The sequence below is a fragment of the Thalassophryne amazonica genome, chromosome 19, assembly GCF_902500255.1.
Source record: "Thalassophryne amazonica chromosome 19, fThaAma1.1, whole genome shotgun sequence".
Classification (NCBI taxonomy): Eukaryota; Metazoa; Chordata; class Actinopteri; order Batrachoidiformes; family Batrachoididae; genus Thalassophryne; species Thalassophryne amazonica.
In genome coordinates, this window is record NC_047121.1 from 61,897,274 (window position 1) to 61,921,421 (window position 24,148).

The following is a 24,148-nucleotide window of genomic DNA, read 5'->3' on the forward strand; positions in this document are numbered from 1 at the left end:
TAAGGTTCGACCTTACTTGTGTGAAGCGCCTTGAGGCAACTTTGTTGTGATTTGGCGCTATATAAATGAAAATAAATTGAAATTAGCAGAGTGGGTCAGGAGGTGCATCCAGCATGATACGTGTTCCAAATCCCAATGCATGTCTGAACTGGCTCTGCTGTGGCAACCCTGAACAAAAGACAAACACTAACAACCCAGAGTTCATGAGCACACGTAAAGCCATCACATATCTATATTGCTCAGAGTAGAGCCGCTTCACTTTCATGTGTGGAGACGTTGAAGTGGTTCAGGCACTTTAAGAAGATGTCCCTTGATAAATACCTCTCCAAATTTTCTGAGCTTACCCATGCAGACTAATAACACCCTGAATAGATTATTACTCTTTCCCGTCGAGCCTGGGAACACCTTAGGAGGGCCCAAGAGGAACTGGAGTGTTTGAATGTGGGGCCACCTGGTCCTTGAAAATCAGTGATAAATACAGTGCACGGCCTCATGGAATGTGGCAATACCGACTGCAGAGGCACATTGTGCCTCTGCATATTTTGTCCGATCCTCTCTTGGGCCTGGTTCAGGTGTTTCCTGTCTGTTAGAGGACACAGGGAGAAGTAGCCCGTGGGAGGTCTAAATGCTGCCCAGCTGCATTTTGTTCTACAGTGCCCAACCAGCTGTATCAATCTGTTTGAAGCAAAGCCTCAGCATGTGAGCCAGCTTTGCTGACTGTGATGAAGGAGACTTGTTAGAAAATATCTCTGTATGATGGTATCAAGCATGGGCAAACAAAATATTATACTTTGGTAAAGCTGTAGCTGGTCAACCTGTTTCTTGCCTTTCAGTATGATCTCTTTGCAGTTCTACCCTTCACACTTGTCCCACACTGTTAAACCAAACACTCCATTTTAATACAATAATTAAGTTAATGTAACTCAACCTTTGAAAAAAGTTATAGTCACTCATTTCCATTAATTAAACTAACTCAAAAATGAATTGTTGTCATAACAACTCAGTTCTTTTAAGTGCATTCAAAGTTTTGGGGCATTTAAGTGTTGGTGATGTATTTCCATTCACCCATTTTAATTGAGTTTATGTAACAGAGGCCAGCAGGTGTAGCTGTGCATATGTAGTTAGTAAACCTCACTCCCAACAGCTCAAAAGGATTCTCTGGTCACAAGGCCAGAGCCCTGGGTTTTAGCCTTCTGGTTAGAGAGTCCAACTTCCATGCTGTAGATTGTGAGTTTGCGTCACAAGGGGAGAGAATTGGCGGAGTCATAACAACACAATGCAGAGTCAATAAGTAAACCAAAGAATGTAATGCAAATTTTTTAGGCAGACATTTGTCACTTTTTTTTATTGAAAAACATAAACTAGATTTACATAAGTTTAATTAACTAGAAATTGTTAAGTTACTAAAACTTTAACAATTAAATTTTTGAAAATTATTTTATTGAAGTTGGCAAACTCAAATGGTTTAAGGCAGTCGGTTTCCTCAAATGGTTTGAGTTCAGCTAACTCACTGAGTTTTACAGTGCAGAGAGGTGCCACTGTGTCAGATCGATTTTACCAGACTTTTCCGATAAATTTGATGAAAAACCTGAACTTAAAGAACAAGCCTGCAGGTACAAGAGCACAGTCTGGATTTTAGCACCATGGCTCTTCATGTAATGGGACATACTGATCAACTCTCTCAACAGAAGGAATAATTCACTTTTTTAACAAGTACACATTTATGTACTTCCTTATCTATCAATGCATTTTGATGAGCCTTTGTACATTTTAAACATTTATGAACACAGATTGACATTTTATACATACAGGGTTTCGTATATTTTCATCTTAGGTCATGAAGAGACAGTATCTCAAATGAGATAAAGCAATGATAAGTTGGGGGTATGAAGTTTGATAAGGTTATAGTGCGAATCATGGCAACAAAACCCTAAAGGGAGGCATTGGATAAAGTCATGAAATAATGTTGCAATTCAGTCATCACACTGCTCACTTCAGTGTGTCTCTTTGCGGCCAACGCTTTGCAGCTGTAGTGCCTCCAGGATGTACTTGAGAATACACTGACAAAGCCTTGCAGCCCTTTGCACTGCATGATAAGGTGCTAAGAGTCCCTTTCAGAGAATGGATGGCAATCGCTGCACTGCACTAACTCCTCACACTCTGTCAACGTCCCTCCAAACATCCGGCTTAGACTCTTCCTGAGTGCATTTTTGGTTCAGATTGCTTCTACTTGTACTTATCGTAGTACTTAAGAGAAAGCCTGTGGAAAAAAAAAAAAAAAACGTTAAGTTACACTCCACAAACCTTGGCTTGTTGTCTTTGGTTTTCTGGAGGGCTGGAATGAAAAAGATGCAGCAGTTTTTCTTCAAAATAAATAAATTAAACTACAGAGGAAAGGGAAGGAGAGAGAGAAGAAAAGCTTCTTAAATAATTGCTCACTGAAAGAGGTTTTAATGTTATGATGATTTTTTTTACAACCCTTAACACCCCATTACTTGCCCCTAAAAACTGTATGATCACTCCTCGCTATCATCAGTAACAATAATTTATTTAGAAACTCTTACAGCCGTGTCAGGCCGCACACTCAGGAATTCGGTGGTGCACTTTAGAAAACGAGTCTGCACATCAGATATGGCTGCTTGAATTCGTGCACAGTTCAATTCTTACTTAGGTCTTGTTTTTGAGACTTTGGGTATCTCTTCCTGTCACTATGCAAAAATCTCCAGTGTTGTTGTGCCTTTATGCAGCTGGAGAAGGTGATTGGGTGAAAGTGACAGAATAAGAGCTGCCATCACATCCTGCTCATTGATATGCTTATAGCATAACTCATGCGTCGGAAGAAGGTGCAGCTGTTGGTGTTGTGCACCATCAAACCCTCCCTATAATTATGTGCACAGAGTGAGTGACAAATGCATGAGGACAAACTGATATGGCAGAATTATCCGTCAACAAGCTGTGCTGTTGGGTCACGCCACCTCCCACACATTGTTATAAATCAGGTGAATGAACCATTTGCTTTGAGAAAACCTCTTGTTTTTATGTCTCACCACAATGGACATAATATGTGGGACATTATGTTGTCATGATTGCATCTGTCTCTCTTTTCCACACTTCACATTAGATTATTTTGGAATAAGATGGGCTGATTACATTTTGGGAGAATAACATGCCGAAATTTGGATGCTTATGAGGTGGGTTCCTTGTGGGAACCACTATGTCTCAGTAGCAGTGGATAGTGGATATTTGTTGGGGTTGGAATGACTGTTAAAAAACATCATTAGTGAACTACTCAGGTGCCATTAGTCATCAACTAGTCAATGACTAATCTTGACTAGAAATGAATAAAATCAAATCTAAACAGCAAAACTGAAAACTGACTTAAAATAAACCTGCAGTGTGCAGGATTTATGGCTGTTTTTTTTTTTTTTTTTTTTTTTTAGCAGAAATGGAATATAGCATTCATAGCATCTGTTCATTAGTGTATAATTCCCTGAAACAATGAACTGATATGTTTCCATAAGCTTAGAATGATGACTTCATATTTACATATGTGTGGACCCCCTCACGGAGGCTACCATCTTGGTACAGTAATCCAAAAAGACATACGGTACTTACTGCTAGTTTTTCACATATTTTGTTGCGTAACCAGAAGGCTGAAGAAATACAGTGAGAATGCACAGAATGTTAGAATGTTCTTTTTGTGGGATCCCCATCACAAAGGTGTAGGCATATGCAGATCTTGTATACTGCCATCAGAAAAAGGCAGGAACAGATGGGTGGCTGTAGGGTGGAGGAGGTAGCTTCAAGGTCAGCAACTGCAAGCAGCAGGGAGGTGAATGACAACTGTTTTGTTGTTGTTGTTTTTAAGAAAGTGTAAGGTTTGTATTAGTTGTGAGTTGATAACATTAATGGGGGACTGGCTGCTTATTACAGATAACAGCTGTTATTGATTTGGTGAATCTGAATGAAAGCTTTGAAATCTGTCTTTCTGACAGAATTTACTTTTCACCATTACCTTCCGCATTATAATAGTTTGGGCCAGTCTATCAGATCTGCCAATTATAATTCCAGTGTGCCTCCATGGAGAAACAGATTAACGTGTTCCATTACTGTCATCATTGTACCTCAGTGTCTTATGCACGTCAACTGTCTCTTGGTACATTGTTTCAGGTGCTCATTGCCCAAAGCCAGCACAAACCCTCCAAGGCTAATCCTCCCATTAGATTCTATAAACCAGACCATCCAAAATTCATAAGAAGGTCTGGTTTCCTTTCACTTTATGAATGAATGATAGCAGTAGCAGTGAGTTGCCCCCTGCTCTGCAGCAGCCACAGACAAAGTCAGAATGAGGTTTGTGATAAACGGAATGAAGCGAGAGTGTCAGGTGAGAAAAGAACCAGTCATGGGTGAGACAGGACATGAAAGCGAACCTCTCTGATGAAAGAGATGATTGTGTGATTGGCAGCGCACATGAGTGCTGGTGTGTCTTGGCACTCAGACAGGCAGGAGTGCAATGTGTGGATCGATACCATCCTGATGTGATCCCAGTCACTTCATTCCGTCTCTGCGGGCTCCGTGCACAGTGGACCGGTTACATGTGTTGCTCTTGATTGGTTGCAGATGGCTTTTCATTTCAATCCATGTGCGAGTCAAATCGTATTTTCATATTGATCCAAGACTGTTAATGTTTTCCAGAGTGTCTCCCATAAACGTCCCATGAATGTCACAATCAATTCGAGCTGAGCCACTTTCTACTGTACATATTATACAATGAGGTCCAGATATGTTTGGACAGTGACAGAACGTTACTGTTGGAGCTGTGGCTCACAGAAGCTTAGAGCAAATAATTACTATATTTTCCAGAGTATATGTCACACCAGAGTATAAGGTGCACTGGACTGTAAGTCACAGGATGTCTCAAACTAGTAAAAAAAATGCAACTTATACTCTGAAAAATATGGTAGTTTGAGATCTTTAGCTTAAGACTAATTCTGTCAAAATTGTGCAAATGCTTTAAGAACTAAGGCACCTCGACATGTGCTTCCCCATTTTTCAAGGATCAAAGGTAATCAGACAGTTGGCTTCTAAGACAAGACGGAGGTGAAATTTAAAATGTGATAAGAGATCAAGGAAGAGATTACTTTGTTGTTGGGTGACGTTTTTTGATTTGTGGCTCCCATTTGTTTGGGGTTGCCACAATGGATCATCTGTCACCATCTCAATCTTTCTCATGATGGAATGTGCTATTGGACAGACAGTTGCACACCATTTATGCCTCTCCCATTTCTCTTTGATTGTCAAAGACTTCTTCTGCTTAAAAGTCTTGACATCAGTGGAGTACAGCTGCCTCCGGTAAAAGTGGTCAAGGGTATGGGCTTCTCAACAGATATTGTCAAACTTGCAGGCTTTAATTCGGTAACAAGAGAACTCATCCCTTGGGAGAACTTGGCCTGGGTTAAAAGCTCAATGCGAGTTAGGGTTAGCGTTAGGGGCAGAGGCAGGTTTACCCCTAGGCCCAGTTCACACCTAGGGCAAGTTCACATCAGTTCAACTTCTCCTGTATCCTTCAATTCTTGTCATCAAGGTGTCTTTGAGGCATTTCCAAGGTCTTCCAAGACCACGGTGACCCTTCTTCAGTTGGCCACACTATAGTATTTTGAGTATGGCGTGTCCTGCTCAGATTTAGCAGGCTTTCAATGCTAAGCAGTCCACATCCATCCAGGACTTCCAGGTTGGAGACCTTGTCTTGCCATTTGAAGTTCAGGATGTTTGTAAGGCCTGTCTGATGGAACTGCTCAACTTGCTGGATATAGTGGCATTGCCCATGGTGTTAGGAGGAAACCAGAGTAAACCCATGCATCTTCTTTGAGTGATTCAAGAATGCTGACCACTGCGCCGCCATGCTGCAGAGTGGGGCAGTGCAGCATGCATGCCTATTACATGTTGCAAAATATTCATGAAGAAAATCTTTACAGGAGGAAATGTACTTAGAGGATTTTGTTTTATTGTAGCCATAAACAATTTTTCTTTTTTTCGGTGAAGAGGGGGGCGTATAGCGTTCTCTGAGTCTGGCTCTGCTGCATTGCATTGGAGTGCTTTAGTGTTACTGCTGCACTCTGCACAGTCCCCTCACATTAAATATTGCATCTCTCTCTCTCTCTCTCTCTCTCTCAGCACATATTAGCAGATTCCACTCACTCTGCTGTTGTAAAGAGTAAATATGTCTAATTCAGCATTTTCAGGGCCAACACTGTAAACAGTCATTTTGCTAACAGTGGCATCAGATGTTTCTTTTCAGCTGCTGCTCTCCCACAAGAATGCATTGTGGGTAGTTGCAAGCCGGCAACAGCTGCCTTTACAGCAGAACACGTTCACAGATACAATTCACACAGCCCACAGCCCAGCTGCAGATTAAAGATTGCTGATACGTTTTGCTAAAGTCCAAGTATTTATGGTCCCGGTATATCGTGAAGAATTGGACAGTAAAGTCAAGATGATACAGTAACTCCATAAATGTGCTTGAGGCAGTTTGCAATTCAGCTGCTTGTGCACTGTAGCAAGAACCTTCAGTTTTTGGATTATAGACAAAAACGATCAAGCGCCGCTATCTCGCAGTGTTAATAACAGTATAATTAACTCCTGGATATCATCCAAAGCCATAAAATCAAAATGTAGCAGATAGTGCTAAAATCGGTGCATTCCCTTTATAGTCCTGCAGATACAGTGGCTTGCAAAAGTATTCAGCCCCTTGGTATTTCACACATTTTAATTTGTTTATGGCATTTCAGATACAAAAAGTAAATCATGCTTCTCAATATAAAAATTTCTAAAATTATCTTCCTTTGACTCAAACTGAAAGTAAAGCTGTACAACTTGATATAAATTAATTAAAAATATAAAAGTTGATGGGTTGCATAAGTAATGAGCCCCTTTGGTATAATACCTGTACATAATCAATTTCAGGGGGTTGGATACATGAACATTTCCAAGTCACTCAATATGTCTTGGACTTTATTCACATCAGTTATGAAGAACTATGCAACAGTATGGCACTCTGTGGTAAATCTGTGTGGAGTAGACAGTTCTCAAAAAGTGAGTGACTGTGCAAGAAGGAGAAGAGGGAGGAAAGCCACCAAGACACCTAGATAATCCAGAAGAAGTTACAGGCGTCTGTGGCTGTAATTGGAGAAATTGTGCACAGTGCATGTTTTGCATTTTGTATCACCAGTTATACAGCTTCACGATGAAGTGGTACAGAGGAGAGTTTTATTAAAAAGAAGACCTGAAAGTTCAGTTACAATTGGCCAGAAGGTACATCTGAGATGCAAGCCTAGATTTAATGTTTTGGTGAAAGAAAACCCAAAAGGGGTGCTTGTCCTCTGCCATTCCTTTGACCATGTCTTCCTCCTCTTCCTTCTCCTACTTGACCTCTATGGTGCTCCATGTTGTATCACTACAGATGTTGTTGTGGATGCCACTTATTTATACTCACACTACAAGGTCAGATCAATCATCAGTAACAAATTGGTGTCAATCATTGTCGTCATCCTGAAACTTTCATGATCTGAACATGCTCATCCTAAGTCATTTTGAACAGGTGATTATAGTTCAATGATCAACCAAATGATCTTTGGTTTGTGTTAATTGCATCCAAGACATTGGAAAAAGTGTTAGAGTTTTGAAAAAAGTGCATTTTGATCATTGGTTGTGAGTTTTGTATCTAGCATTGTGAAAAGTGGCATCAAGGTTGTGAAACTAGTGTCAAAGCGATTGACAAAAACTGTAATATTTTTGCTTCCTGGACTGACTTGTCCTTGTACAAGACACTTCCTCTGCATTGTCCACCTAATTGTAAATGGTGCCATCTTTGACTGGAGAAGTAACCTGTGATGGACTTCAATGGTCCTATCTAGTGATACTCGTAGACTCACTTCACACGAATGGGACTAGGCCTTAGGGCCTATAAAGAACTTCCCTATTGTTCTTTCTTCTTTTGGTCCAGTAGCAATGTCTTTTACAGTTTTGTGGAATTCCATGCAGCCATATTTGAGTGATCTTTCTGACAAACCAACCAACCAAAGGTAGTTTCTGACCTTTGGATGTATGCACTTTTTAAGTAACATAGGCAGTATTTTTTAATCAATCCATGAAGATTGGATGGAACCAACAATACCAGAGCTGGGTGGTTTGTTTGAGAATTGCATTGAACATACAAACCTCCACAGTTAGATGAACATGGAAACGGGGGTTTCGATTCTGGTGACTGTAAAAATATTCATCCACTTTGTGAGGATAAAGATGAGTGTGGTGCTTAGGATGTGTGATCCCAAGACTGATCTTTCAAAGACGTTTTGTTGAGATTTCTGAACAATTTTCAAATATACTTCTTCAAAAACAAACCTACCTTATATAGAGAACTGCATGCTGTAATCATCACAAGCTTGTTTGGAGATAAATTTCTTTTACATAAACACACATACTAGAAGTATTACACTTGGCTTACATTGTCAGGATGAGTGTTGCTGACTGTTTCCTGCGGAATTCCAGACTCGAGACCTAACACAAACACCATCAAGGCACATTTGCACACGGATGCACACATGCCACATGCACGGGTGCACAGACTGACGTCTTTCCATTTTGTCTTGACAGGATGATGAAGTGGTGCTCCAGTGTGTGGCCTGCATCCAGAAGGAGAATCGTAAGTTTTGCCTGGCTGCTGAGGGGCTGGGCAATCGGCTGTGTTACCTTGAGCCCACATCTGAGGCAAAGGTAGTGACCCCACAGTTTCAGGTTTCATTATTACTGTAAGACGGGCAGTGTGATACAGAGATACATTTGATTGGGATTTCCTAGCTCTGTGCATTTATCAAAAAGCTACTATATGGCTGTTTAATTCCATATTTATGCACAGAAATATAGTTATGACCATGTTTTTATGAATTGGTTTAGTTTTTGGTATTTTGGCTTTCTTTGGGTCTTGTCCCCCAATTTTGCAATTGTACCTACCATTTTTTTTTTTTCTGTGTAGCTAAACATGTTGAAGGTCCGTTGGATGTACAGCTGCAAAATGAACTTGTATATACAGTATAGTTATGAGGTTTACATCAGCCCAACATTTATCAGTATTTCCAACTACCATAAAATCAATAATGTTTAAGACATAGCACCTGAGACAATCAACTTTCCATTCAAGGGATCCCAGGACTGTCCCACGAATTTTCCAATGTGATGGTGTTGTACTGCACTGAAAAAAGTGAAACATCAGTGCACTTAATTCAATGTACTTATTGACATTGATCTAATGGAAAATTGCGCTTTCCAGTTTAACCCCTTAACGCCTGAATTTATATAGCTGTATATAAAAAAAAATGTTTTGTGTGTGTTTTTGCCTTTAAGTAGCTGGTAAATAATGTTAAGATTATTAATTTCACTTTTGCACAAAAAATAAATAGTAATTTTGGTATTTTGGTAATAATTTATGTTATAATGTTATAATAATAATAATGGTATGTTGCAAATTTGCGACAACCGGCATACTGGTCAATTTGGTATGTTGCATATTTGAGTCAAATATTGTAGCATATATGCGACAATAGGCGTTAAGGGGTTAAATCTGCTGGAATCACCTTACCAAATCATAAATATACGTTGTGAAAAACTAAAAAAAAAATAGCTGTAACAAATTCCATCAGTTTTTTTAAGTTGATCCAAAGGATCATTTTTTTCAGTGTGGGGCGGTACGGTGGATTAGTGGTTAGCACTGATGCCTCACAGCACAAAAAGATCTTGGGCTTGCTTCCTACCCTTTCTGTGTGGAGTTTGTGTGTTCTCCCCATGATTGTGTGAGTTCTCTCCACATACTCCAACTTCCTTCCACATCCAAAGACATGTAGGTTAGGTGAAATGGAAACTTTAAATTGACCGTAGGAGTGCGTACGAGTGTAAATGTTTGTCTCTATGTGGCCCTGTGTCAAATTGGTGTCGCGTCCAGGGTGTACCCTTTCTCATGCCCTATGATTACTGGGATAGGGTCCGGCCCACCCCCGTGACCCATAGAAAATGGATGGATGGTGTTGTACCTCTGGGGAGGTTGCGTCAGTGCTGGGAGGAAGAAGCTCATGTTGAAGACGTAGCAACTGAGGCAGTGTGAAATCAGATTAATTAAATATTCAGTCCATTGAACCCTGTCATCTGGACTAACCAATCGAGTTAACTGTTGGCCATAGCACAACAGACAATCAGGTCACAACATATTACAGCTGAAAACGTACAATGACTAATATGTATCATATAGGTCACAGACATGAATGAGCAAAGCTCTTCAGCATCTCATCATGCCATTTAGGTCCTTAAGACATTTTTTGAGCAAATGCTTCAGGGGAGCATTAGCATGACTAAAACCGTTCAGCTTGAGGGGGAGCTCTGCCTCCCCAGACACCCCCCCCCCCTTGTTTTTAAGCATTTTTCTTTTGTTGCCTTTCAGCTTCAGCTTTTTTTTTTTTTTGTATGGCCACATTATCATATCTCAATATGGTCATATCAATATGATATACAATATGACTGTGATTTCACACAAAGTGCATCAACAGTGAAACTTCAACATTCTTAAACAAAACAGTAATAATACCACACTTATGAGGTTATCATGAGGTTAGGATACTGTGCCCTCCAAAAGTATTGGAACACTAGGTATTTCACACATTTTTAATTTGTTTATGCCATTTCAAATACAAGAAATACAAAAAATATAAAGAATAAATAATAGTACAATTATCTTTTTCAAACTCTAAAAGCAAATCTCTAAAACTTGATAAAACCTGTAAATAATAATCAGTTTTATTGCCAGGTTTCTTCTGACAGGTCAGGGGGACATGAACATTTCCAAGTCACTGAATATGTCTTGGACTTTATTTACATCAATTTTGAAGAAATACCAAAGGTTCTTTCACCAAAACATGAAATCTAGGCTTTCATCTCAGATGTACTTTCTGGCAAATTGTAGATGAACTATGGGGTCTTCTTTTTAAGAAAATCTTCCTCTACCCCACTTCATCAGGAAGCTGTATTATGTATTTTTAATTAATTTATATGAAGTTGTAGACCTTGACGTTTTAAGGCCAAAGTCAATAGGCATCTTGGGGTCAATATGCCTAACATTGACCTTTGACTATTTGTCCCTCAAAATCACTAGGCTCTTCGGGGTCACCATGCCTAATTCACATACCCAGGTTGGTGACAATCAGGTAATTAAGAAAAATGCTACTGCGTTTAGAACATTTTGACAAAGATTTGTCATTGACCTTGACCTTTGACCATTTGATCCCAGTGCAGAAAGGCTTCTTGGGGTCAATATACCAAACACACATATCATATTTATTGAAAACAGGGCAGTTAAAAAAAGAAATTATTGTGCTCACAAAATTTTTTCAAAGTATGTGCCACTGGCCTTGACCTTTGACTTTTTAACTCCCAATGTAATAGGCCTTTTGGGGTCACTTTAGTAACTGGGCCAGTACAAATGAAAAGCTCACAAGTAAAATGTACAGGACTCCAGAGGTCACTGCAAACCACGCGACTCGTCTCAGACGGCAGAGACATGAGACTTGATTGTGGTTTCGATCTGATTATCTTGTATGAACCTCACACAAATACAGGAGAAAGATGCAGAGCAGTTGGGAAAAACAACAATAATCACATGGAGTAAGTGAACTACATAAAAAAAGAAGCTGATCAAAGGATGTTTTATGCGTGAGAGCAGGAGCTCCATGGAAACCAAACATTCTTTGAGTTCATGCTTGTTTGTGTCCATCACAAAATCAGTGAGCAGGAAGAAAACTGAGCCCATCAACACATCAGAACACGTCAATTTGATGATCTTATTTTTGTTTTTTCCTCTTAGTTCAGGGACAACATCACTTCTCTGCCTGCCCGCCTTCAAGTCATCATTGCCCGACATTATGCCTCTGGATGTATTTGATGGATTGTTTCATAAACGGTGCCGTTGTTGGCCATTATTGCTCGCAGCTTTATTGCAGCTCCGCGGCACAGTTGCAGCTGCTGACGCACTTGCTGGTTTGTGCGACTGAGTGCTGTGTTTTAATGTAGACACTTGACTTTAATTGTTTTCTCTTGTAATCAGCATCTTGGCTACTGAGCACAGTTTTGTGTAACAAATCCCTGCCACCAAAATAAAGCAGCATCTTTGGACATAGCCATTCAATAGAATCGTGAGAACTTCCGAGCTTCACCAACCTTCCTTCCTTCGCCCTGTTGCTCTGCTGCTAATCTGCTAATGCTTTTGCACATGAAAGCCTGTTGCCCGCGGGGCTAATGGGCTTTTTCCACATTGATTGTCTTTTAATCATAATCCATTAATATTGTCTGAGATTAATTTCACTGAAGCTGGCTCACCAGGTATCTACAATGTGTAACAAACATGATTTCCGATGAGAAGTCTGAGCGAGGGCGAAGTTATGATGTACGCCGTGTCGTTAGGGTAAGTAGAGAAAAATGTACTGGGATATTTAGTTTCTTATTTCCTTTCATGAAGTAGGTGTGTGAGGGGAGTGTGTGTGTGCAGAGGGAGGTACTGGATGGTAATTACACCTGACAGGTGTGATGGATGCTCTCCCCGTCCTCCACTTTGTCTTCATTGCCTGCCACTTTTATGAAACGGCATCACTGCACCTTAGAGATCAATAATGGCGAGGCCAAGGAAACCCAAAATGGCAATTTAGAAGTGGGCTTGGAGGATTGAGCAGGATGGCACTTCTTCACGGTGAACGAGTCTGGTAGTGGTGGAGTGAACCTGAAAGACGGGGTGAAGTTAGTTTGAGCAGAGGGCATTAGTGCTCATTTCCCGAGCACGATCCTGCACGAAGACGCGTCATTGCTTGGAAACCCAGCGATTTCACTTAGCCAAGGGGGCGCCCACATAAAGCATAGCTGCAGCAGATGAACCGCAAACACAGAGCTGCCCGGGTGGGCACCAGATCAACAGCCAAAGCATTTCTGCGAGGTGATTGATGTGGCAACATGCAGCACCAGCGCATGATGTCGAAACCCATCAACTGGAGAAAATGTGGTTTATTTAGGATCAACAACTACAACCGCAATTCCAATGAAGCTGGGACGTTGTGTACAATGTAAATAAAAACAGAATACAATGATTTTCAAATCATTTTCAACCTATATTCAATTGAATACACCACAAAGACAAGATATTTAATGTTCAATCTGATAAACTTAATTATTTTTGTGCAAATATTTGTTTCTTTTGAAATGGATGCCTGCAACACATTTCAAAAAAGCTGGGACAGTGGTATGTTTACCACTGTGTTACATCACCTTTCCTTCTAACAACACTCAATAAGCATTTGGGAACTGAGGACACTAACTGTTGAAGCTTTGTAGGTGGAATTCTTTCCCATTCTTGCTTGATGTAAGACTTCAGTTGTTCAACAGTCTGGGGTCTCCATGGTTGTATTTTGTGCTTCATAATGCACCACACATTTTCAATGGGCAACAGGTCTGGACTGCAGGCAGGCCAGTCTAGTACCCGCACTCTTTTACTACAAAGCCACGCTGTTGTAACACAGCAGAATGTGGCTTGGCAGTGTCTTGCTGAAATAAGCAGGGACGTCCCTGAAAAAGACGTTGCTTGGATGGCAGCATGTGTTACTCCAAATCTTCTTTCTGAAGTGTTCTTGAGCCCATGCGGTAAGATCCTTTAAACAATGATGTTGGTTTTTAATGCAGTGCCGCCTGAGGGATCGAAGGTCATGGGCATTCGGTGTTGGTTTTCGGTCTTACCGCTTATGTGTAGAAAATTCTCCAGATTCTCTGAATCTTCCGATTATATTATGGACTGTAGATGATGGAATCCCTAAATTCCTTGCAATTGAACATCGAGAAACATTATTCTTAAACTGTTTTTTCTTGCAGTTGTTCACAAAGTGGTGATCCTCACCCGATTTTTTGGTTGTGAAAGGCTGAGACTTTTGGGGATGCTCCTTTTATACCCAATCATGACACTCACCTGTTTGCAATTAGGTGTTCTTTGAGCATTCATCAACTTTCCCAGTCTTTTGTTGCCCCATCCCAACTTTTTTGAAATGTGTTGCAGGCATCCATTTCAAAATGAGCAAATATTTGCACAAAACAACAAAGTTTATCAGTTTGAACATTAAATATCTTGTCTTTGTGATGTATTCAGTTGAATATAGGTTGAAGAAGATTTGCAAATCATTGTATTCTGTTTTTATTTACATTTTACACAACGTACCAACTTCATTGGAATTGGGGTTGTAGCTGTGAAATACTCGAATCAGTGTTTTTATTGTCTTTGTGTCAGAAGAACTGAACACAATTTCACAAACAAACACATCAGTTACATGTTCAAGCTACATTTGTATTGAAACACATATTCACTTTAGGTTGGGACACAAACCTTCTCATGTAAGTGGGTCTCACTATTGCACAATACATTTAACTGTCCAACAGTAAAATCATGGTTTTACTCAACACTTATCCTATCTTACTGTATTTGTTTGTAGGCACAAATGGTTTACTGTTTAATTTAGTCACTTTTTATGACTTATTTAAAGTGACATGATGTGCCAAATTATCCCAAAAACTGATAAAATTAAAGAACTTACATACAGTGAGGCAAATAAGTATTTGATCTAATGTCGATTTTGCAAGTTTTCCCAAATACAGACTGGAGAGGTCTGTAATCTTTATTGTAGGTACACTCCAACTGCGAGAGATAGAATCAAAACAAAACAAAGCAAAAAAAAAAATCAGAAAAACACATTTTAGAATTTTTAAATAATTGATTTGAATTTTATTGCATGATATACGTATTTGATCACCTACCAATCAGAAACAATTCTGGCTCTCACAGACCTGTTACTTTTTCTTTAAGAAGCTTCCTACTCTGCACTATTTACCTGTATTAATTGCACCTGTTTGAACTTGTTACCTGTATAAAAGACACATGTTCACACATTCAATCAATCACACTCCAACCTGTCCACCATGGCCAAGACCAAAGAGCTGTCTGAAGACACCAGGGACAAAATTGTAGATGTGTACAAGGCTGGGATGGGCTACAGGTCAACGGGCAAGCACCTTGGTGAGAAGGCAACAACTGTTGGTGTAATTATTAGAAAATTGAAGAAATGCTTTCTGGATGCACTGTATGTACAAAATACTGCATAAACGTAAATGTGATTATTAACAATAAAATTCTAACAACACAATCCACATGGTTAAAAATATTAAACTAGGGAGTACACAAAATATAAATTTAACACATTATGGTAAAATAGATTTAATTTAAGAATCAAAGAGTCTTTAAAAATAATTTAACAAGTGTCTCAATTTTTCATTTTTGTTTTATTTTATTTGTGAGAGACAGGCTCTGTCTGTCTTCATTACCAGATCACTCGATCACTCATCACTGCACCATCATACCAATAATATTAGAGATGTTACTACATTGAACAACTGTCTCATAAAATCACTGGCCAGCGGACATGATTTACTTTTTCTGGGTAAATTCATGGAGGATTCCAATATGGGTAAGTGCCACCATACCTCTACCTAGTATAGGCGCAACTAATCCTTCAGCAGAGATCTTGTGTGTTTTACTGAATTAAAAGATATACGACGTAAGTCCTACATGGGCCCTGACGTCCAGCATGCCGACACTCACACTGACTTATTGATATCTGCAGATGTTTCTTTGAGTTCTTTTCATCTTCTTTACTGAACAGTTCTTCTGAATAAATGGAAGAAGACAGGAAGATGATGTCACCTCCTCAGGCAGACCCGGTGGCAGAAAAAAAAATATTAAGGGGGCGATGAGTTTATCACAGGGGGCCGGGTCGCGCCCCTCCCCCCCAAAAAAGTGCGCACCGGAGGGGACGTGCCTCTGAGCGTGCGTAATGAATTGGGTGCGCTCCTAGAAAGCTCGTGTATTTAGGCTACACCGTTGTAAGAGACTGACTGAGTAAGAGTAAAGAGTGATAACAGTATTTTTTTAATTATTATTTGAACGTATAGACCCTCGGTCAAGTGATCTCCTGCATACCACAAAACCAAACCAACAACTGATCTGAGAAACGACACGAGACAGTAGATTAACCCCACATACAGCCCTCCATCACAAGCACAAACACAGCGCAATTGGGCATGACAGTCACACAACGTGTCAAAGATAAACCTTTCATGTAGATATACAGTGGTCCCTCGTTTATCGCGGGAGTTATGTTCTAAAAATACCCCGCAATAGGCGAAATCCGCGAAGTAGTCGGCGTTATTTTTTACAATTATTATAGACGTTTTAAGGCTGTAAAACCCCTCACTACACACTTTATACACTTTTCTCAAACAGGCATTAACATTTTCTCACTTTTCTCTCGTGTGTAAACACTCTCAAAGTTCAAACCTTAGTAGAAAAATAAGACCAACCTGTTTTCAGGCCCAAATGTTTGTTTGAGAAATAAAAATAGAACGTTTTCCTATAAATAATTACGATGGCTTTTAGAACTAATAAATTTAATTTTAACGATCAACCTACGAGGTTGGACACATAAGAAATTATTAATAGTGACTGACCAGTATTTCACAGTTCCTCTGATCGCGCCTCTTCGTCCTGCCACTGCTTTTTCCACTCACACCTCGCTGCAGGTGTCTTTTACGGAGTGAAGAACACAGTTATGGGTAGTTGTTGGTGCTCTTTTTTTCTTCTGGGCAAGAAGATTCTTATAAACAGACACACAGAACACAATGCACATACTCTCCCTTCACGGTGCCGCAACAGGTGTCCCGTCATCTTGACAGAACACCGGCCTGCTTGATGAGGATGCAGAGCACAATGCGCTGTAAAAAAAAAGAAAAAAGAAAAAAAAAGCATGCAATATTGGACTAAAAAATTTGCAAAAACTGCGAGGAGCTATATTTTCCAGTATTTCTTTTTCTTTCTTTTTTATTTTTGATAACTTTCACATCTCAGGGGGCGAGGTTGATGACGTGAGGGGGCGTCGCCCCCAAACGCCCCCTCGTGGCGCCGGGTCCGTCCTCAGGGCAATCAGTCTTTGACCTTCTGCAGATGGAATCTCAGATGTGATCTGTGTCCTTGCCCACCACTTAGTTGCCTTTTTCCTCTCATTACATGATTAGTCATAAAATAAAAGTCAGGGCTTATGCAGGTTGCTGTAAAGCTGTGTCCCTGCAAACGCTCACAGCCGAGGGGCTTGAGGCTCCCCTAAGGCGGCTCAGTGTGTCGAGGACTTTGTTATATACTCAGGTGTACTGGTGGGTTTTCCGAGTAAATCAATGGTTCTTTAAAATGTAAGAATTTCAAGAGTCACAGTGTAACAGTGTTGAGTGTCTGTGAGTTAGTACTTCTGTTTGAAATTGGGTTGTGTGAAGTTGGCAAATGAGGTTAGATTAAGTGCATGAATGAACCAGTTTTGGACTTGAGAATCTCCGTAAGGAGGCCAGGGATGGTGTTTCGGTTGGCATCATTTATCATGTAGCCATACCTCATACTGTTTCGCTGTTTGCCTCATTCTGTCAGCAATCTGCCCCCGTCCTCTTCCATCTCACCTGATGCTGCCCTGGTTTAGGAATTTGGCCTTTTTACGAAAAGCGTTTGGTGGTAGCACCTGCCATTTATTTTCAAAGTGCAATTATGTCTACTCCAGTGGTTCCCAAACTTTTTCTGTCATGCTCCACCCCCCATTGGAATGCCAACAATAAGTGAGTTAGTTCCTTCAACTTAAACATCTTAAAGAACTTGAAATTTTAATCAACTGTTTATGTTGAATTTTACTGATGTAATATTATTAAGTATGTCCTGCACTTTTCATTTTTACATACAAGTAAACGCAAGTGGAGTGGCAACAATTATTCAATTCATTGATTTTTTTAAAGTAATCACTCATTACTTTGTTCATCTATTAAAGATCTTGAGTGAATTTTTTAATGTCCAAATTATCTTATTTCACCTTCTTAAATGTGGATATTTTCTTGTTTCTTTCCTCCTTGCTGACAGTAAACTGAATATTTTTTGGGGTTATGGACACAATAAGACATTTGAGGATGGCATCTTGGAATTTGAGAAACATTGATAAATATTTTCAACTATTTTCTCTGACATTATATAAACCAAACAACTAATGGATTAATCCAGAAAATAATTAACACACTGATTGATAATTGAAATAATTATAAAATACAGCCCTGTGTTGTATGTTAGAATTATATTTACTGTCTTTTTGTGTGTCTGGGTGTAAAATGTTCTTATTTTTTCCATGTAAAACAACTGTTGGATTAATCAAATACAAAAATAATCATTAGTTGCAGCTCTACATACACAAATCAGGTTAAAACTGACAGGTCCCAAAAAACAGTAAGATTTTTGCAGCATTGCAGTAAACTCAACTCAAACTTCTCTTATTTTGGTTTTGGTTGCCAGGTTTGGTTAACAAACATTATCACTTCATAATACAACAGTTATTTTTCACAAACATCTGATGATTTCCACTTTTACTGCATTCTGTATCTTTCATATACTTACAACCCCAAGAACAGTGAGATGCCATGAGTGAAGTGGCTTCCAAACAAAATGGGGAAATTACCCCCTCTTTATTAGGTACACCTTCGTAGTACCGGCTTGGACCCCCTTTTGCCTTCAGAACTACCTTAATTCTTCATAGAATAGATTTAACAAGGTTTTGGAAACATTCCTCAGATGTTGGTCCATATTAACATGATTGCATCACGCAGTTGCCCATTCAACCAGTCCGTCCATTCTCCTCTGACCTCTGACATCAACAAGGCATTTTCATCCACACAACTGCATCTCGCTGGATATCTTCTCTTTTTTGGCCCATTCTCTGTAAAAACCTACACATGGTGTCATGTGAAAATTCCAGGATTTCAGCAGTTTCTGAAATACTCAGACAAACCCAACACACACCAACAACCATGTCACATTCAAAGTCACTTAAATCCCCTTTCTTCCTCATTCTCAGGGCCGACCCAAGCCTTTATGGGGCTTTAAGCAGAATTTAATTTGGGGGCCCCCCTACCATCACCTCAGCACCAGATGCCTCATTATTCCATAGGCTACACTGTTATGTGTGTAACGTACCCACAATCATTAGCATTATTTGTAATTATCTTACATCATACAGGTGTCATTCTTGTTTTTAACCTTAAAGGGGTAGCAAACTCATAAATATGTTTTTAATTAACTTCTACATACAGAGTGATGTATAAGTATGGCTCATTAATTTAACTATTTGAAAGTAACATCAGCAGGCAGGAGACTGCATTTATAGTAAACACGTTAAATAGTTTAATTACTTTCAGATGGGCAATGGTGTGCAAAATGTTCAATATCCAAATACAAAATAGAATCAAATGACATTCACATTATCTTACAGAAAAATAAAGTTGTAATCAAAATAAAATACTTAAATAATAAATACAATACTTAAATAATCTCCAAAATGAACATAGAAATCCACAACATAACAGCAATGTGTGTGCATAGCAATGCACAAACATTGCACTGGGGGCTATTGCTTTAACTTTGGCCTGCAAACCATTGAGAGCTGAGCTACTTTTCCCCACCTTTTGCACCAAATTAATCTGAGGAGTTGATCTGCCCTGCTGTTTAACTCTAAGATTTTCTTCGTAAGGAAGACTATCAAATGTCAATCAAAAAGGGATTCAGCCTCAGACAGATCATCCAATCATCATGCAGAACTTGAGCGTCCGGGCCAGCTGAGGCCAGCCCACTGCCCCATAGACCCCCAGACACGCTGAGCGTCCGGTGGGCGGGACAAAGCCCAGCATTTATCCAATGACTCGTCTCGTTTCGCTGCATGCTTTGTGTCGCTACACTGTTTAAAGCACTGTGAAGCTGCGGGTTTGAGTGAGAGAAAAGCCGCGTCGTTACCAGTGATAAGAAGCTGATTCTGAACAAAAGTTGAGCGCGTTGTAGCGCATATTTAGTCAATGACATGTACACACAACAGTATATATTTAATCACTTATTTTTTGACATTTTAGGGGAAGCTGAGCTTCCCTTGCAGTCTTAGAGCAAACGCCTCTGACTTTAAGACACCTAAAGCACTTTACACTAAACGAACGGAGCATTTCGCAAATAATGACATCAAAAATTGTAATATTGGACATGTAAACCTGCCTTTGTCTTGTTGTTTTTTCTCGTCTTCCAACTTCTTTTTTCTATTCTCCGCTCCAGAGGGATAATTTCTTTTCTGAGACATGACTTGCACTCACTTCTTTCCTCACGATTAGTCATCGACCACCTGACCCAAGCGGTGCATCTAAATTTGCCCAACGGTGGCAGCAGCCAACAGGAGGCATCAATTAACCTAGTATTGGTATTTTGTCAAAATGAATTTTTTTTTTTTCGGGTGTAATACAATTTCGTTTAAAATTATTCAATATTATTTTAATTTCATGTATATACTTACTTTTTTATCACAACGTCTCGGTGCTCTCTTGGCCCCCTGGTGGCGTGGAGGCCCTAAGCGACCACGTAGTTGGCGTATGCCTTGGGCCGGCTCTGCTCATTCTGATGCTCAGTTTGAACTTCAGCAAGTCATCCTCACCACGTCTAGATGCCTAAATGCACTGAGTTTCTGCCATGTGATTGACTGATTAGCTATGTATGTTAATATGCAATTGAACAGGTGTACCTAATAAAGTGGCCGGAGAGTGTATTTGTTATAACAGAAAAACTGTTCTGTGTGTTTGTGATATTTGCAGAGCCAAAGGGATCATTTCATTAAGATTGCATGACTTTTTATTTTCCATTTTCAAAATAACTCAAACATTAATGTTGTACACATGCTTGTGGCCCATCAGATTTATTTTGACCTATGTAGACCATGTTGCCCATTGGTGCCTTTGATTATACCTGGCTCATCAGGGTTACTGCACAAGTGTTTGTTTGTTTGTATACTTATTTATTCAAGCTAGTATTTGCTTTATTTATTTATTTGGAGGAAGTGTATTTGGATTGAAAAGCATTCCACAAGAAGACTTAAGAAATTACTGTAATATAGGAATGATTTAGTGAACAAATTAAAACTTTAGGGAAAAAACAAAGCTGAAATTCTTATAATTTTTCATGTTATAATGTCATTTTCAACAATATTGCCTCAGTGCTTTTGTTATTTAACACTGAAATTGGATTAGGGATTAAAAAGCCCGATTTTATAATGTTGGTTTATCAAAATGGGAATGGGGCTGGAGCTATTGTGCTGGTAATTCATTCATTTATTCATTTGAGCTGCTTATCAGGGTTTGGCTCATGGCCTGTTGGTAATGTGAAGTTAATTGCACAGAATGTGAAGTTAATTACCAGCATGATATTAACCAGGGAACCCATAATAGCAGAATACAATTTTTCTCTGCAAAAAGTTTGAGGCATTTTTCCTAAACCAGCTACTTGGAAACTATCTAACAAAGCATGTAGACATATTGTAGCAGCTATGCTATGGCGGCTAGCTAGCGCAAACACAGGACAAGGAATTGACAATTAGATGAAAGGAATGTATTTGAACTGTCAGGATTGTATTGACTCAATTTTTACAACAATACTTAAGTTCAGCAGAATTTTATGAAGTCAGATGACAAACAAAGGCGAGGTAATATGACAGCCATGAGCTAGCATGGGCTAGCTGGTTGATGTGTAGAAACCTCGAACAGTGGCGTGACATGTGTACAGAAAATGAAATATTTAACATTTTGTGAGAATGTTTAACTCATTGCTGAGTTTCTGCCGTTGCAGTATGTTCCACCGGACCTGTGCATCTGTACATTTGTGCTGGAACAGTCTCTATCGGTACGGGCCCTGCAAGAGATGCTGGCTAAAAGTGGACAGAACAATGAGGGGGTAAGTGATGGTATATATATATATATATATATCTATATATATATATATATATATATATATATATATATATATATATGTTTTATTTTATATATATAATTGTAAATATTAAAGATGTAGACCCTTTACATTGTCTTAACCATTTAAAAGGAGGTGCAGGTGTGCGTTTTTTTTTTTTTGTTGTTTTTTTTGGTTGGTTGGTTGTTTTTTTATGGCGTTGTGTTGTACAGGTTTTGCACTGTGATTTTATGGCACTTTAATTATTTGTACTTATTTGCACTGTATTCTGGCCTTGTTGCCTTTGTGGCCCTTTCAGGTCTTCATCACTGATCACTGCTATCTCTGTTTCTGGTGTTTTCTTCAATTGTCTTACAAGTGTTTCTTCTCTTTCTCATTATTGCTGTGACTGATGTTTGCTTCTTCCATCTTTACCTTGTTTTCTGTGTGTCAACATGGTAGACCCGTGGCCCGGATCGATGGGTATGTTCACCACTCATGCCATTACCCTTTCTTTCCCAATGCATGAAGCACCAGATCAGTCCTAATTCAGAATTTTCTCAACCCTATACATACCATTTGTCTTTAATACTGGATTATTTTGTGTTCAGTTGTTAAATGGATTTATTCTTGTGACTGACGCAACTACACTCAACAAAAACACAAACGCAACACTTTTGTTTTTGCTCCAATTTTGTATGAGATGAACTCAAAGATCTAAAACTTTTTCCACATACACAATATCACCATTTCCCTCAAATATTGTTCACAAACCAGTCTAAATCTGTGATAGTGAGCACTTCTCTTTTGCTGAGATAATCCATCCCACCTCACAGGTGTGCCATATCAAGATGCTGATTAGACACGATGATTAGTGCACAGGTGTGCCTTAGACTGCCCACAATAAAAGGCCACTCTGAAAGGTGCAGTTTTATCACACAGCACAATGCCACAGATGTCGCAAGATTTGAGGGAGCGTGCAATTGGCATGCTGACAGCAGGAATGTCAACCAGAGCTGTTGCTCGTGTATTGAATGTTCATTTCTCTACCATAAGCCGTCTCCAAAGGCGTTTCAGAGAATTTGGCACTACATCCAACCAGCCTCACAACTGCAGACCACGTGTAACCACACCAGTCCAGGACCTCCACATCCAGCATGTTCACCTCCAAGATCGTCTGAGACCAGCCACTCGGACAGCTGCTGAAACAATCGGTTTGCATAACCAAAGAATTTCTACACAAACCGTCTGCTCGTCGTCCTCATCGGGGTCTCGACCTGACTCCAGTTCGTCATCGCAACTTCGCACAGCCATTGAAGAGGAGTGGACCAACATTCCACAGACGACAATTGACAACCTGATCAACTCTATGTGAAGGAGATGTGTTGCACTGCATGAGGCAAATGGTGGTCACACCAGATACTGACTGGTATCCCCCCCCCAATAAAACAAAACTGCACCTTTCAGAGTGGCCTTTTATTGTGGACAGTCTAAGGCACACCTGTGCACTAATCATGGTGTCTAATCAGCATCTTGATATGGCACACCTGTGAGGTGGGATGGATTATCTCAGCAAAGGAGAAGTGCTCACTATCACAGATTTAGACTGGTTTGTGAACAATATTTGAGGGAAATGGTGATATTGTGTATGTGGAAAAAAGTTTTAGATCTTTGAGTTCATCTCATACAAAATGGGAGCAAAACCAAAAGTGTTGAGTTTATATTTTTGTTGAGTATAGATTTTAGTATGCGCTTCTCCTTAAGGTTAGCTGTAATTATGAGTTTGCATCCTCTTCACTTTCTGAAACTGAACTGCAGCAGCACAAGTGTTGGATTGGCATCTTTCCCCTTCATGCTGACAAAGCAGTGAAGCAGGGTATTCAGATTGGTCATGTGTGTGTTTCTGTTGGTGAACAAGGTAGATTTCCACCAAACGTGGTGGAAATCTTGCTTTGGGGGATACTGTATGTCTGGATGATTAGCTTTTGGAGGAGCTTGGACAAAGGTCAAGATGTGCAAAACATATTTTTTACTATATCGCTGCAACCAGTAGGGCAAGAGAGATTATTTAAATCAGGAAAATATTTGTGATTGATTGATATCATGAACTATCAGGCATGGATACAGCCCAATGTACAGAGTGTGCAGGGTATGCATTAGCCATTTAATGCCTTTGATACTATCAATACCCTTGCCTTTAAAAAG

The 24,148-nt window shown here is 39.6% G+C and overlaps 1 protein-coding gene across 1 annotated transcript in view; it reads left to right on the forward strand.

The window, feature by feature from the left end:
• Nucleotides 1–24,148, forward strand: part of LOC117532313 (ryanodine receptor 3-like) — a 323,993-nt gene that overhangs the window by 24,525 nt on the left and 275,320 nt on the right. The window contains 2 exon segments of the mRNA XM_034195633.1: nt 8,653–8,772; nt 21,845–21,949. Coding sequence (XP_034051524.1) covers nt 8,653–8,772; nt 21,845–21,949 — 225 coding nt within the window.